General features: G+C 42.7%; 1 protein-coding gene across 3 annotated transcripts in view; it reads right to left on the reverse strand.

Annotated features, from left to right (window-relative positions):
* The window catches only part of USP22 (ubiquitin specific peptidase 22), a 116,439-nt gene continuing 100,970 nt past the window's right edge, over positions 1-15,469 (reverse strand). For all 3 annotated transcript variants that reach the window (XM_035132101.3, XM_088656692.1, XM_035132102.3), the window contains 5 exons: positions 11,927-12,053; positions 7,238-7,329; positions 4,355-4,417; positions 2,384-2,533; positions 1-941 (listed from right to left, as the gene is read on the reverse strand). In XM_035132101.3, the coding sequence (XP_034987992.1) occupies positions 899-941; positions 2,384-2,533; positions 4,355-4,417; positions 7,238-7,329; positions 11,927-12,053 (475 nt within the window). In that variant the 3' untranslated portion in view covers positions 1-898. The remainder of the gene's footprint in view (positions 942-2,383; positions 2,534-4,354; positions 4,418-7,237; positions 7,330-11,926; positions 12,054-15,469) is intronic.

A 15,469-nucleotide genomic window follows, 5' to 3' on the forward strand; every position in this document is an offset into this window, starting at 1 on the left:
AACACGCCAATTCATTCATTTTACTGATGGTTGCAAATATGAATTTCATTCTCATGGGGAGGGTGAACAGAAGGGTGTGGAAATTAAGAAAATAGCTATTTATAGAAAACAAAAAGGTGGGGTTCAGACAGAAAAAGAATCAGTGCTGACACTTTTGATGAACAGTCCCAAGGTGTCAGAAGGTTACCTGTGCAGTAGCAGCAGCAGGAGGAGGCATGCTGGGAAGCCTCAATTAGCATCGCAACTTCTGTTCCGCATATCCGGACTTCCTTTTAATGCTTCCCGAAAAACAAAGAGCCCGATAATTTCATACTGTATTTATTTAATAACTAAAATTCACAAATAAAAAGGTACTTGCAAAGTCCATTTCATTGCGTCGTCCCAATTCTCCTCCATTTTACTGCTTTCAGACCCATAGGCATAAAAAAATGGGCTTGGACTTTTTTTTTATAATAATTATAACTGTTGTATGATTGGTCAGTTGGAGCTGAAGCACCAATGGAGAAGATGCTTTATGGAGATGAGAGTACACCCCCCGGCCTTCCCACACACATTTTGGAGGAATGGAGGGAGATGTGCCAGCGCCTGGATTCCTCTGCTCCTATTTTCCCCACCCAGAGCAATCTTTGCGTTATTATATTTCTTCTTTCAAAGTCACTGACTGTAGCCTCTTTTACATTCCCCCCCCCTCTTCTGTCCCTGCAGGACTGCATACACGATGGACATTGTTCGTTTCTTACTCCTCTAGGCCACGAGCCAGCGGCAAGCAGGTCCTGTCACAGCTCAGTGCTAGATGTCGAATGGGTGTCTTTTCATTTCAGGTAGGTTTGTGTGTCTTTTCAGAAGGCTGCCATTCATTTCACTTCCTTTCATTTCTCTCTTGAGCTGCTGAAGAAGGCTACTCGTACTCCAGGAACTGTTTGTGATAGAACAGCAAATATCTGCAGGAAGATGACAAAAAGAGGAAGGACGGGGCACCATTTTAATGCTGGCTGCAGCAGCTGACTGACATTCCCATACAGCTCTCTCTCTCAGCCATGTTAAAAGCAGGACTGCTTCTCACAAGGCAGGAATTATTCCAGGGAGGCAGCAACGCTAGCTCTCTTTCGTGGTCATACTGTGAATCTCTAAATAATTTAAAGCCAATGACTCATCACGTTATGTGCCCATTCTATTCTGGATATGTACTAAATTGCTTAATGCAGAGACTGGTCTAGTTTGGTACCCAGGAAGGAGGCCTAAAGGACGAGGTCAGAGCTACACAAATGATGATGATGCTAAGCCAGTAGGGGGCACCCAGAGGGTTAACACACTGTGGCAATCAGGCTTCTGGTCTCTACAGTTAAGTTTCACTCTGGATAAATAATCAGCATTTCTCAAACCTCTAAAAGCCGTGGTACAACATTTCTGAATTAAAAACCAGCTCAAGGAGTCACTTTGAGCAATACCGAGAGAGTAAAAATTGCCTGCCTTTGGAAGAGACCGTTCCCTTCCCAAGATTTCAAATGAGTTCTCTTTTAAAATTTCCAAGGTCACACACCTACCCTTTAAGCAAGCAGTGGGGAGAAAATGTCAGGTGTAATTAAGAAAACAAGAACAGGATGATGGCATCAATCTTATCATAGCCAAGAGTGTGGAATGCCAGAAGCGAGGCAACTCCAGATTTCAAACTGTCATGCTTCTCCACGCCCCCCCCCCCAATTCCACACCAAAAATAGAATGCAGCTCTACAGTGATAAAGAACATCACAACATATTGCAGCCTTAACAACACCTAGCTATGGATAGTGGCAAGAATCATATGCCAAACCAGTTATAGGCCCTGGATGTGGCAACCACTGGGTGTCTTGTATGTCACAGGTCTGGAAAGTGCAGCTTTCAGCTTTAATTTTTTTAAAAGCCAAACACACACAAAAATACAATTTCTATTGACATCAGCTGCAGACAAGCTTGCAAACACATGCGATCAATGCGCATCAGAATCTTATAAACAAGATGTATGACTTTTGGCAGCTGGGAGTGTGGCTTCTGCATTCTTGACAAATTGCAGAGTTTATATATAGGGACCTTTATTAGGTTCCCTGAGCACAACCTTTTAAGTTCTGTTGAGTATGCAGTTTGAATTCTGCTGGACAAAACAAGCTTGCTTAACCCAAGACAACATATGTAAGGGAAAGGCGCTAGAATCCCCACTGCCTGTCCCTTGTGAGTGTATCCAAAAGGTCAGCCTGAAATCTGACTGCACATGTTCCTCTCCATTTCTCCTCATCTGGAGTCTGCTGCACTTTACACTTCATGAACGTACTGAAAAGGAACTGATCGAAACTGGCATTTTATGGCTTAAACAGGAGGTTGCCCTCCTCTGTGCTTTGCTCAAGACATACCCTTCGCTGTCTAGTACATCCTTAATGCTAGCCTTGGTGATGATGGCGTCGTCACATTTGAACCACTGGTCCTTGTGTTGCCGGATGAAGCTGGTATAGTGCCCGCTCTCCAGGGTTCCTTGGTGATTAACTACTGCAAACAAGGAATACCTGGTGGCAAAACAAGTTGGGAGAAAGCAATTAGGTCAAGAGGAAATGCAGCAGCTATTCCAATCAATGTTACTTGAGTCTTTATAAAATACTTGCAAAAGCGGGGCACATCCACAAGGGTGCTTCCTGGGCTCTGCACCCACAACTTTGGGAAATGCCAAGAGTGTTTAAAACCAACTATTAATAAGGGACATGATATGGAATGTAACTCTCAAAAGTCTCCTTGTAAGTAGTAAACATTAGAAGACTTCAGCACTGACTTGTTAATCCATGCAAAATTAGGTCAGCACAGCACTCACTCTCCTACAGTGGCCAACTGAATGACTCTGGGAAACTCATAAAACAGGACATAGTGGCACAAGGTCTCCATTGTGTAAGGGGTTTCTGAGTCTTCGGCTATGGGCTGAAGTAAATGGACTCAAGCATCTCACCCTCTGCACTGTCATTGCAGTTACCAGAAATGGGAGCTGCTGCAGAGATTCTCTGATGACGCAAGGAGTTTTACTTGGGCCTAGAATTTCACAATAATTTACCAAATCATCTCTAGAGAGAAGGCCAAGCTGTTGTCAGACTAACCCATGTCCTTGTCTGGTTTCATACCCCAGACTTCCGACCTGGCTGGAAATCAGCTTTTTGCTCACCTTACTGCACTAGACCCATCAACATTGATGCCTGGATTGCTCCCAACATATAGCAGTTAAGAGGAATATTGCCCTTAAAGAATGAGGTGCTATGGCTTCTAACAAACATCGAAAAACTGATGCGGCACACATTTTAAGTTAATTATTTTTCACAGGCCCCACCCCCCGGTGCTATGAGAGGCAACCTGTGAGGTGAATTATAATTACTGCAACAATTCTAAGCAATGCAGATAATGATTATTTGTAATAAGGTTCTCCAAGGAGCACAACCTCACATCCTGTATCAAAAGCATCCCCCTCTTTGCATTGTTGATAATGGGCTAAAATGAGTGGATTTCAAGTGGGTGGGACTAACATTGGCTACAATCCACAGCTAGGTAAGCACAAAGGCCAAGATTCATTTTACACAAAAGGAGAAGTATAACGATGCACCCAACTTAGCCTGTCACTTGCAGATGCCAGTCTCTCCTGCTGCTATCTACCCATTTACACTGCTTTCCTGACATCCTATATTCACCTTTTAAATCTGGGAATAGCAGCTGTAGTTGCATTGCTCTGGTAGCTAACAGTGCAAACCCTTGCTTTAAAGGAGTAGATTCAGGTAGGTAGCCGTGTTGGTCTGACACAGTTGAAATAAATAATAAATAAGAAATTGTCCAGTAGCACCTTATATAGAGTCCAACTAAGTTTGTTCTGGTATAAGCTTTCGTGTGCATGCACACTTCTTCAGATACTTCTTCTTAAGCAGTGTGCATGCACACGAAAGCTTATACCAGAACAAACTTAGTTGGTCTAGAAGGTGCTACTGGACAATTTTTTTAAAAAAACCTTTTATTTAAAGGAGTAGGTCAGTCATTGGGCTAGTGTGTAGGCAATGGTGGTAGAGGCAGATACAGGTGCTAAAATTGGATAGCTGATAGTAGGATTTGGAGCAGACTGTAGGATTTGGTAGCTGGCAATGGCAGAGGAGGCAAACGGAAGAGGAACAGCAGCAAACTGAACAAGCACAAAACCTAGCTCTTGGATTTTTTATTATCGGGGCTGATATATAATGCTACACGCTCAACACACCCACGCCTTTCTACACCTCTGCAGGACACAGGACAGATTTCTATTCCACTTCAACCAATTTAGTCCGTCTCATCCAAGAGGGAGAGCCACAGAATTCAATACTACTTACTTATTATCATTGTTTAGACTATCTGCCGGCTGCTGGTACTGCCCATTCATTCTGCTCTCTTTACTACAGCAAAAAACAAAAACACACACAAATATTCAGAATCATTTAAAAAGACAAAGGGTTGTAAATAGTTATTTGGTTTCTCTCCACAGAGTATATTCCAAACGTTGATTTGTATTTATAAGGTGTACATCATATAAGAGGGTTAAAAAAATATTCGTTCATGCTTGTGAAGATGCTTCTCAAAAGAAGGAGGCAGGGGGCTTAATATAAACAGCCATCTGGAACTGGCATCACCTACCCATGCATCAACAGAACTTGGTGTTTGCAGTACTAATAAAAACACCTATTGTGGCTGGTGGGGTGTGTGGGAGGGTTTGTGTACTCAGTACTGCAAGGACCTGTAACCCCCCCCCGGGGGGGGGGGAGTATTACACCTTTCTGTAAGATCTCTGCCACTGAGGGTTGCACAACTTAGGGTCGAGGGTGGAAGGCAGGTTTGGGTCTCCCTGTAACACTGTGCTACATATGGGCAATACTTTACAACCCCACCCCACCCGAATGAATGAGAAATCATTTTCCTATACAGGCCGCCCCCTGTTTATGTGGGGGTTCTGTTCCAAGGCCCTGCACATGTTGGTGAAATCACATAAAATTGAAACCCATTGAAAAAGCCTGCAAACACTCAGCTACGCCCCCGCCGCTGTTCTGCCCTTTTAGTGACGTTTCACAGACATCTTTATGACGTTTCTGGGTCACTTCCAGGTTCACTGCAATGTGCGTATATACACGGTTGTGTGTATTGAACATGCATAAACAGGAGGGCTGCCTATACAGAGGAAACAAAGGAGCACTACCAGGGTGGGAATCAAGTCTACTCCTGGCCCACAGTGATCTCAACCAATCAGAATAAAGCCACCTCTTAATCGGCAGGGAAGGGCAGGGGGAGAAATCATCATGTGCCCATATGCTTCCAACGCTTGCTCTGCGCACCAAAGCTTTTGCCTTACAAAACTGAGATGGATAGCAAGGCTAAGACGCAGAACAGCCTTCGCCTATCTGGCAACCTCTAGATTATAGTTCCCATCCGCCCCAGCCAGTACATTAACTTATAAAACACTTGCTGATGGAGAAGATGGGACACAGTAAAAAGGCTAACACTGCTTCAAAAAAGAAAGAAAAGTTTTATAGACAGGGGATAGAAATTCATGCCACTGCCCCATGGTAGTTTTCAAGGGGATAATACCAGATTTCAGGCTGCCTCTGTAAAAACTAACCAACGTAATGATTTTTTTATTTATTTAAAGCAAGCACAAGTAAGTGAAATGCACCTGACAGAACAAACCGTCTGATGAGGATGTGTGTGTCTGGTAGCTAAAATGTTTGAGGCCAAAGTAGAGCCTTTTTTTTACAGGTCATGTCACCTTCTTATCTTTGAGGGATGGGGAAGGACTGCTCCATATCCAGAATCTGGACTGGAGTGAAATGGAAGCATCCTGAAGTTAAATTCTAAAAAGCATTTGGGAAGATCTGTAGATATTGGACTACAATTCCCATCAGGCCAAGACAGCATGGCCAATGGTCATGGGAGCTGAAGTCAAGCTGCATCTGGAGGTCCACACACTAGCCACCCTTGTGGTCAATATAGGCCTCAACAGGTTCCCAGGGTGCTGCTCTCTTATGATTATAGAATCACAGAGTTGGACGTTGTTTGTACTGTCTGGAAACGACAGATGCTTTAAGGGTGGAAAATATAGTTTTGACCAATTTAGACTCATTTAGATTTCTTCTTTTATGATAGGTAAAAGCAGTGTAGCAGGATGGCCAATGGATGGCTGTATCCACTCCAAACATGCCTCTCTCATTATCCAATCACAATGATGTCCTATATTTGATGCTTTGCTAAAGAAAGGAGCCCTGGGAAGCCTTTTGTGTTGAGATCATCCATGACAGATTTCATGACAATCTAAGACTAAGGATACTTCTGTGTAAATCCCAAAACTGAAAGGAAGAGAAAATTAATCCAATTCTTCACTGAAAAGAAAATCTTAATTGCATTAGTTCTCTTTACACTGCTGAACCACACTTGCTCTTGTTCATTAGCATATTTTATGTTTTCGACTATGGCAATTGGATTACTGGTACTCTATTTCACCAGTGAAAATGATTACTAAAGGGGTGGAGAAACCAATAATTTTGAACTTATGATAAATATGTTAGCTAACATCTGAAATGTTATTTTAGTAAAATAACAATAGGAATAGGAATCCAAAGATTGGTGTGAACTTAAGTTTCTAAACACTAGTTTTAAAATGCAAGATTTCTACCCACTTCTGCAGGAAATGGCTTTGACAACAAGTGTCAGCTGCCACTAAAAAGAGTTTAACTTTCACTTCCTATGGGCAAGTATATTTTGACGTGTCTAACAACTCATTAGCCTGAGCTTGTATGCAGGAGTTATTTGTGAACATGCCTCTCCCTAAAGTATTCCAGCGAACAGAAGCATCAAGGAAGAGAGAATATATCTTGGTTAATTAGGATTAAAGCTAAACCAGGTCTTTCACAAGTGGAAGTTTAGGTACTGATATTTTATTTAAATTATTGAATGACATCTATGCCTTAAGGCAGGGCGGGAGGAGGGGAACTGAATCAGATTCCTTTCAGTTCAGGAGTACTTTCACTTAATCAAGTTTTGAAATAAGTTTAAATTTCACCACCATAAAAACACCAGTAACCAAATCATGCTGCAACTAGTTTCCAACCGGAAACTGACATTACTCATTTCTTTCTGCATGCTGTTCCACGGAAGGGGCTCCAAAACTCTTTTTAAGCAGTCTCCCTGCACAAGAATGGTTTCTCACAAGAGCAGGCCCTAGAACATACCTGGAGGCCATGAAAGGCGTCATGTCCAGCTCCAGCGGAAAGGAGACATATGTAGTGATCTTTCGTCTCAGTTTGGCTGAGTGTTCAAACCGCTAGAATAAAGAAATTAAGCGTGACTTCCTTTATGTAAGCACATCTCACTGGATAGTATCATTTCATTCTACCCAAGTCAAACCAGCAGACAGTAGGAGTAAACTACTGAAAAAGTGAGAACAAATAATGAGCAAGCCGCATTCTATTTGCACAATGTTTCTGTAGCATCTCTCTTTCCAGCAGGATTTGTGACGGACCATAACAAAACGCAACATCCTATGTACAATTCAAGTCTGCACAACAAAGTGTACAGACTTGCAATACACAACCTTTAGCATGCAGGAAAGATGATGCATCTTTAAGATCTCAATCATTAGGTCAATAATGACAATAATTTGAATTCATCATTTATCAAGTACCAGGGCCAGCAATCCAAGTTTCACCCATTCAACAAGCTGGTAAGAAGTCATTCACTGTAAGCAAGCATCTGCTTCATCTCAGATACACAGGTCAAGGAGACGAGAGCCAACCTGCATGCTCTGGCACCGGGGGTGGAGAGCAGGCAGGGGTGTGGATGGCGCGCGTCCCGGGGGGGTGGGAGAGGCGTCCCGGGGTGTGTGGCACCCGGCAGTGGGGTGGGGGTGCATAACGCGTGTCTGGGGATGGGGGCGAGCGTGATGGTATCCCCCTCCCCGATGATGCCGGGAGTGATGCGCTCCCCCCGCCCGTGACGAAAGCAGCACCGGCTTCATAATACGAGTCTTGGGACTAGAATAGACGGTCGGTCTGCCATTCACACGTTTGTGTAGATGATTTTCTATACAAGAGTGCCTGGAGGCAGTTGGAGGATAGATGGCAGCTAACAGATTGAGGTTGAATCCTGACAAGGCAGAGGTACTGTTTGTGGAGGACAGGAGGCGGGCAGGTGTGGAGGACTCCCTGGTCCTGAATGGGGTAACTGTGCCCCTGAAGGACCAGGTGCGCAGCCTGGGAGTCATTTTGGACTCACAGCTGTCCACGGAGGCGCAGGTCAATTCTGTATCCAGGGCAGCTGTCTATCAGCTCCATCTGGTACGCAGGCTGAGACCCTACCTGCCTGCAGACTGTCTCGTCAGAGTGGTGCATGCTCTGGTTATGTCCAGCTTGGACTACTGCAATGCGCTCTACGTGGGGCTACCTTTGAACGTGACCCAGAAACTACAACTAATCCAGAATGCGGCAGCTAGACTGGTGACTGGGAGCGGCCAAGACCACATAACACTACCGGTCTTGAAAGATCTACATTGGCTCCCCGTCACCAGACTTTTAGAAGACATCTGAAGGCAGCCCTGTTTAGGGAGGCTTTTAATGTTTAATAGATTACTGTATTTTATTTTTCTGTTGGAAGCCACCCAGAGTAGCTGGGGAAACCCAGCCAGATGGGCGGGGTATATAAATTATTATTATTATTTCCCATTATGAATATTAATGAGCAGGTTGGATTACTGCAATGATCTTTGCTTTTGAAAATACTACAGAAATATCAGCTGGTCCAGAGTGAGGCAGCAGGAGTTTTGTTGAGTATCAGCCCTTGGGCATAAGCAATGCTCAACTGACTTGCAGCTGCATTGGCTTCCAACTTGTTTCTGGGTACAATTCAAAATCCTAGATTTTAAAGCCTTAAACTGGACACAGGATAACTTAAAGGATCCTCTACTATCTTATGACTCTGCTCACTCTAAAATCTGCAGGGGAGGCTCTTCTCCACATCCCAACAATAGCAAAGGCATATTTGGTTGGAACACACGGGGGGGGGGGGTTCTTTGTGACTGTGCCCAAATTACGGGATTCTCTTCCCTGAAAAGTTCTGTTGGCTCCCTCTCTCGACCTTCTGCTGTCTGCTCAAGGTCATTTTATTCTGAAAGGCATTCAACCTATTAGGTTGAATAGTTTTAATAAGCTGATCTGGTTCTCTAGGTTTTCATCAATTGCTCCCATCTCTGGTTTTTAAAGTTTAATTGCTACCGGGAAGTTTTTAATGCTTGATGTTTTACTATGTTTTTATATGTGCTGTAAGCTGCTCAGAGTGTAGATGGGCGGGGGTTAAATAAATAAATAGTGTTCCTGTGGATGCTGCTGCAATCCACCTGGAGTACTGGGACAGCAATGGGAAAGCAGAGTACAGTGGTGCCTCGCTTAACAAATGCCCTGCTTAACGAAATTTCCGCTTAACGAAAGGATTTTTCGAGCGGAGGTTACCTCGCTAGACGAATGCGTTTTATGAAAAATTCGTCTAGCGAATCGCGGTTTCCCATAGGAATGCATTGAAATTCAATTAATGCGTTCCTATGGGCAAAAAAAAAATTCAATGCATTCCTATGGGATTCGCTAGACGAGTTTTTCGCTATAAGAAAAGACCCGTGGAATGAATTAATTTCGTCTAGCGAGGCACCACTGTATATAGTTCTAAATAAATAAATAAATGGTACCATTTGATTTTTGACAGAGGTTGAATTTGAATAGACAATAGCCCAGGTGCTACCCAGTATGTCTCTATCGACTTCTAATTAAAGGCTTAATCCAGTATCAAGTTTTTAAAAAACCCAACAGCCAAAAAAGGGAAAGGAAAAACAAAGAATACTCCGTATTGAAGTGCCACATCCTGACAAGAAATAAACAGAAAGGGAAGGTGGAAAGAAAGAGACAAGAAGAGATTAATTTCTGAGACAATGGGAAGTGTGATAAGCGCCACACTTTCACCATCATTTAAGCAGAATGCCACAGAAGAATGAGAGCAGGGAGCAAAAAGATGAATGAACTGTTCTTTAAGAAGGTGGCACCTCTCTCCATTTCTCGGAACTCCTGTCCTATTTACACTCTTTGTTAATTATTCTCAGCTTACAGCACCATTACAATTCCCTAGCAACAGATCGGGCTGTTTGAAAAAGAAGAAGAATCACATGAACTAGATATCCCTTTGCAGTTCTCCTCATCTTTTTTCACAGCATTATTAACACTGTCAGAACATATGCCTCTCATAATGACTTTGTTATCATTAGTTAAGCTACAAATAACTTACAGTTTCATAATTAAACAGCTGGTGGAATTTAGTAAAATTAGTTTCACCAGTGTCTGAATGCTGTTTTGATGCATGAAATATTAAATCTTAATTTTGGAAAGGATGACACAATAGCTTGTGGCAAGAGATCCTCCTCTGCTATTCAGCACAGATCTACAAATACTGTTTCAGTTTAAAACCATACTTCTCTGTACTTTAGATGGGCGGGGTATAAATGAATGAATGAATGAATAAATAAATAAATAATAATTATAAGTGGGAACTAGGTGTCTGCACAACTATGAATACACCTGAAAGTGCAAAAAATAAAAATACAAAGGCAGGTTCCCTACTGTGGAATCTGCTAACTATCACAAGCATTTCCTCTTAATCCTATGACAAAATTAGGACATTCTGATTACAGTACAGTGGGTATCTCTACCTATGAACACGACCCATTATGGGGTGCCATTCACACCCCGAAAAGTCCGTAAGTAGGGCGCCGCTACTGCGCATGTGTGAAGCGCGATAGAGCACTTCTGCACATGTGTGAAGCGCGAAGATTGCTTCTGCGCGTGCGGCAAAACCCGGAAGTATACACTTCCGGGTTTGCCGCGTTCGTAACCCGAAAATCTGCAACATGAAGCGAACGCAACCAGAGGTATGACTGTATTGGGAAATGCTGGCAAGTGCTGGGAGCTACTTGAGGCCCAATCACAAGTACGTTAAGAATGTTTTAAAAGCATATACCTTGGGAGATGTACATTATATGCTAAATAGACCAACATCGTTGTGAACACCCAATTGTGCATGAACGTTTGCTTGTAATTTCCATAAATCACACAATGAAAGGCAGAGTGCATAGTTCCAGTAGCAAAGACCCCTGCCCAGGAGGGTCCTTTGGATTCTAGACTGGGCCAGAAGTGGTTACTCCAATCCAGGGTTTTTACTCCCAGCTGCTGAAGCTGGAGAATGAAACTGAAACTTTTGATTACAGCAGTCAAAAGATGCAGCTCTTTTGACCCAGCAACAACAGACAGCCAAATTCCAAGTATTTATTTTAGGTCTGTGAATGGCCCTAGCCAATGCAGAGGCATCATGCTGCCCGACAGCAAAGGGAACAATGCTGCACATCCAATTTTCCACCTGTTCTTGGAGAGGGCTCTGAGACCTGAGCATGCAGAGTCTTGGATACACTACTTTCATATTAGAGCAGTGGTTCTCAAACTTTTTTTTTCTATAGGGCCACACTTTTAGAATAAAGATTTGCTTGGGCCACATGGAATGTTTTATTGATAAGAGATACATTGGAAAACACAACTAGGATTGTCCTCAGTTACGGCTGCTCTCATTTTGAAAATATATCTATCCATATTCCACAAAATAATAATAATATTTGGATATTATATACTACACTACACTGAAATGCTTAAATGTTTGATTGCCCTTGAATCTTCCCACGCTTGCCACCCTCTCCTGCCACATCCACTGAGAACTACTGTCTTAGATCTTGAGGTTCTTAATGTAGACCCAGGTGTTTTTGGCACCCTCCCCCCAAAAAATCTATCAAGCCTATAAGGGCAGGATTCTCTATCTGAAATCAGGATTTGGTAACTTACTTTGAGATGAAAACAGGCCACAATGGGTAATTTCTTCATAGTGAGTTGTTTGGTAGATTCCTGGTAGCTATGGCAACCACTACATTTGATTTTGGCACTGCTTCCTAGATGTTCTGGCCTTGTAAACCTAAACAAATATTTTAAGAAAAGAGTGAACGACCAGCATCAGTAAATCATTTCAACTGCACCTTGAGTTTCCACTTACATCTCCAGCACAATCTGGACGTTTATTCAGAAGTAGGTCCTACCAGATTAATCTGCTTACTCACAAGTAAGCATGCAAAGGATTGTCAATATGATGCTTCAGCAAAGGGGGCCCCGTGATCAAAGAAAGGCTAGCACTTGGTCATCCATAAAAAAGAATAGGTAGCGCTTTCAGCTCTTGGTTTCTCAGCCATTTTCCAAAAAACCCTCAAATCCTCTGTTCCCCAATAAGTAACTGGCTCTTGGCATATGACCTACTACTAAGATTAGTGTTTAAGAAAGCATTGGGGGAAATTAGTGATACCAAAAATCTTTGTACAACCTTATGAAAAACTAAAGTTTCTTTATGGAGACATTTACCCACACTGCTAACACTCATGAAACCACAATTTTAAAACCACATGGATTCAATTTTGGTTCAGTCTCCAATTTGGATGTTTATCACCATGTGGCTACCATGAGGAAGGGGAGACGAGCCGTTGGTCATCCACAAAAACTGGCTATGATGCTTCTTACACGGCTTGGTCAACTCTTTCTCCTTGCCCATTACTGCAATAACTGTGATACAAAGCTAATGATGGGCGAGCTTGCGTTCTGTTACATGGCAAAACTATGGAATTCTATCCCAAGTCCCAGCCCTGCAAAAGAGACAAGTGTTTGAGAAGGGGTGCTCTGGAAGAACAGATAATGCATATAAGCATGGAAATTTGTTTCAAAATTTCATCTCGAGCTTCTTTTTCATGGTCTAATCTACAAACCCAAAACATGCTTGCAATTTTTTCCACTTACTCACACTGCAATAAACAGAGAACCAAACCAATCTGTTTACAAATACAGTTGCTCAAGGAGTCTGTAGTTACTAAAACACAATCTTGACAATTCCTACATGGGTGTTGATTACATTAGACTTTCCACTCAACGGCCTTCTTCTTAAAACAGTCTTTGCCTTCTCACATCTATAAAGTCTCCACTACTTAATTTCCTTCATCTGGTTTCTGTGATGTTTAAATCACCCTGTGACATACATGATAAAATTACGTTCACAAAGCCTTCTTCCTTATCCAAAAAGAAGCCATCTGTATCTCATATGTACACAAACTCTTTTCCTAAAGAGATGCAACAATTACCTTTCTTTTAAAAAATATGCTTAGTATTACCAAACTTTATCTACCTTGTCTGGAATTTACTTCTGCTGAAATTTTAATTCCCAACTTCATAATCAGGCTACTTTGGTTGTTACTTTTCCTGACTCAATCTTTAAAGATGCACAGAAGATAAATGGTTGAAAGCACAAGCCTTTATAAGGTCCAAACTGTAAGACATCACTCAGATGCTGTCCAGTCTCTCAATGAGACTTGTTTTTTTGTTTTTATTATATATTTTGTGTTCTTTATCTTGTATTTTTATGTTGTGAACCACCCTGAGATCTATGGATGAAAGGCAGTATACAACTTTAGTAAATAGCCTGCATCTAAGATGTATCATTTCAGACTAGAGATGGGGCCTCTCACACTGAATGTTCCTCCTTTCCTTTATATCAAGATGACCAGACTAGAGCCCCTTTCTATATGGAGGGATTTTTTAAAACTCTTCTGATTTTGCAGCTGTGACAAGGTGCACATAAATGTCCGAAGCACCTTCTCTAAACAGATCACTTGTACTTCTATTCTGAAGTAACTGTCCCAAATAATGAAATGTGTTGGCCCAGTCCACCATGGAACTTGAGAATGAGGTTAACCCATGAACCTGCAGAAAACAACTTGATTGATATAATAAAATTACTATTTTTAGGCAACGTGCCAGTGCAGCTTTGAGGTAACACATAACAGACCATGATTTAGTGCTATGTGAAGGAGTATCGAAAAGCCTGAGCAAAGCATTGGGCTTGCATGCTCCTCCCTCATTTCTCCTCTTCCTGCACAGCTTAGAGGACAACTTCTGATGAGCTTTCAAAGATGTTGGCTTAGTGTTCCCTGTGATTCAAGCCTCCTGGTTAATAACAAACAAGTCAGTATGATAACCATAAAGTTAGCATCTAACCTCTGTCTGTTTTAACTCATGATTCCTGGTTCATGGGTAACAATGAGATCTTTGAAATGGAAAGTGATCTCAGGAGTCGTCCTGGCTGTGCAGGAGGAGGTGGCAGCAAGGTTTCCATGTGCAGGTCTGGCACTTCCCTTGGACTTATTAAGGCATGTCTACATAGAGCTAAGCTGTGGTTTATTGTTATGCATGAACCAGTCTTATGGAACTTGCTCTGTCCAAAAGTTACCAGGTATACTCAGCTGAATGTTAAGAAACACTATACTTTGAAGGTAGGCAGGTACAGAATGCCAAGGTTTTTAGCTTTGTCCAGCTAGAATGTGGTATTCCTTGCATTCTTTAGCCCAGAGGTTTTCAACCTTCTTGAGTCCATGGTTCACTTGACTGCCTTCTTTCTGCGGCCCCCCTCTGGGCTCAGGAGCCCACTTATGTCACCCCTTGCCTGCACAGTGGGCAGCCTCTCAGTTTTTCGAACACCCTCAGCCTCCTCTCTTCTCTCTACCTGGGAGTCCTCTGGGCAGCTGCTGCTGCCCCCCTCCCAAATAGAGAGACGCCACCTCAGGGGCCTGGGCAGAGGATGCCCCTAGCCTTAGCGGCCCAACAGAAACTGGCCGAACGTGAGGCCAGGACCTTACCTTGGGAGGCAGCAGTTGCAGCAGCAGGGCTGCTGCAACGAACAGCTGTGCAAGCCTTTGAGAGGCAGAGATGTGAGTGGGCATTAGAGAGGGAAGGAAAGAGGGACAGAGGCAAGTGTTGCCCACAGCACCCCTGACCATCATTCAAGGTGCCACGGCACCCTGGTTGAAAACCACTGCTCTAGTCAATGCTGAAGTGGCTTCATGTGAAGCCTAATGATGATGTGGCCAGCATCATAATGCTCTTATAGAAGTATTTGGTGTGGGTGCATTTGGAATACTGTGTACAACATTGGCTGCCCATTCTCAAAAGGATACTGTAGCACTGGAAAAGGGGTGGGGGAAGTAACTAAAATGACTAGGAGTTTGAGGACTTCCTTCTAAGTAATGACTAAAGCATTTTCCCAAACTGCAAGTTTGGGAAAAATTATTACGATAGGGGCATAATAGAATGTGTGCAATTATTTATTAAAAAAACACAAGGAAGCGCTCCTCTATATAACAAAGTTCTGATGCCCACTTCCATAGGACGTGGTAAAGATATGGTTTTAAGTCATGACAACTAAATAGAATCTCACATGCTCAGATGCAGTGTACCTCTGAATAGCGGGTGCCAGGGGCATACAATGGGGAAAGCTGTTGCCTTCAAGCCTGCTTTCCA

This window comes from Zootoca vivipara, chromosome 13, assembly GCF_965207765.1.
Source record: "Zootoca vivipara chromosome 13, rZooViv2.hap1.1, whole genome shotgun sequence".
NCBI lineage: Eukaryota > Metazoa > Chordata > Lepidosauria > Squamata > Lacertidae > Zootoca > Zootoca vivipara.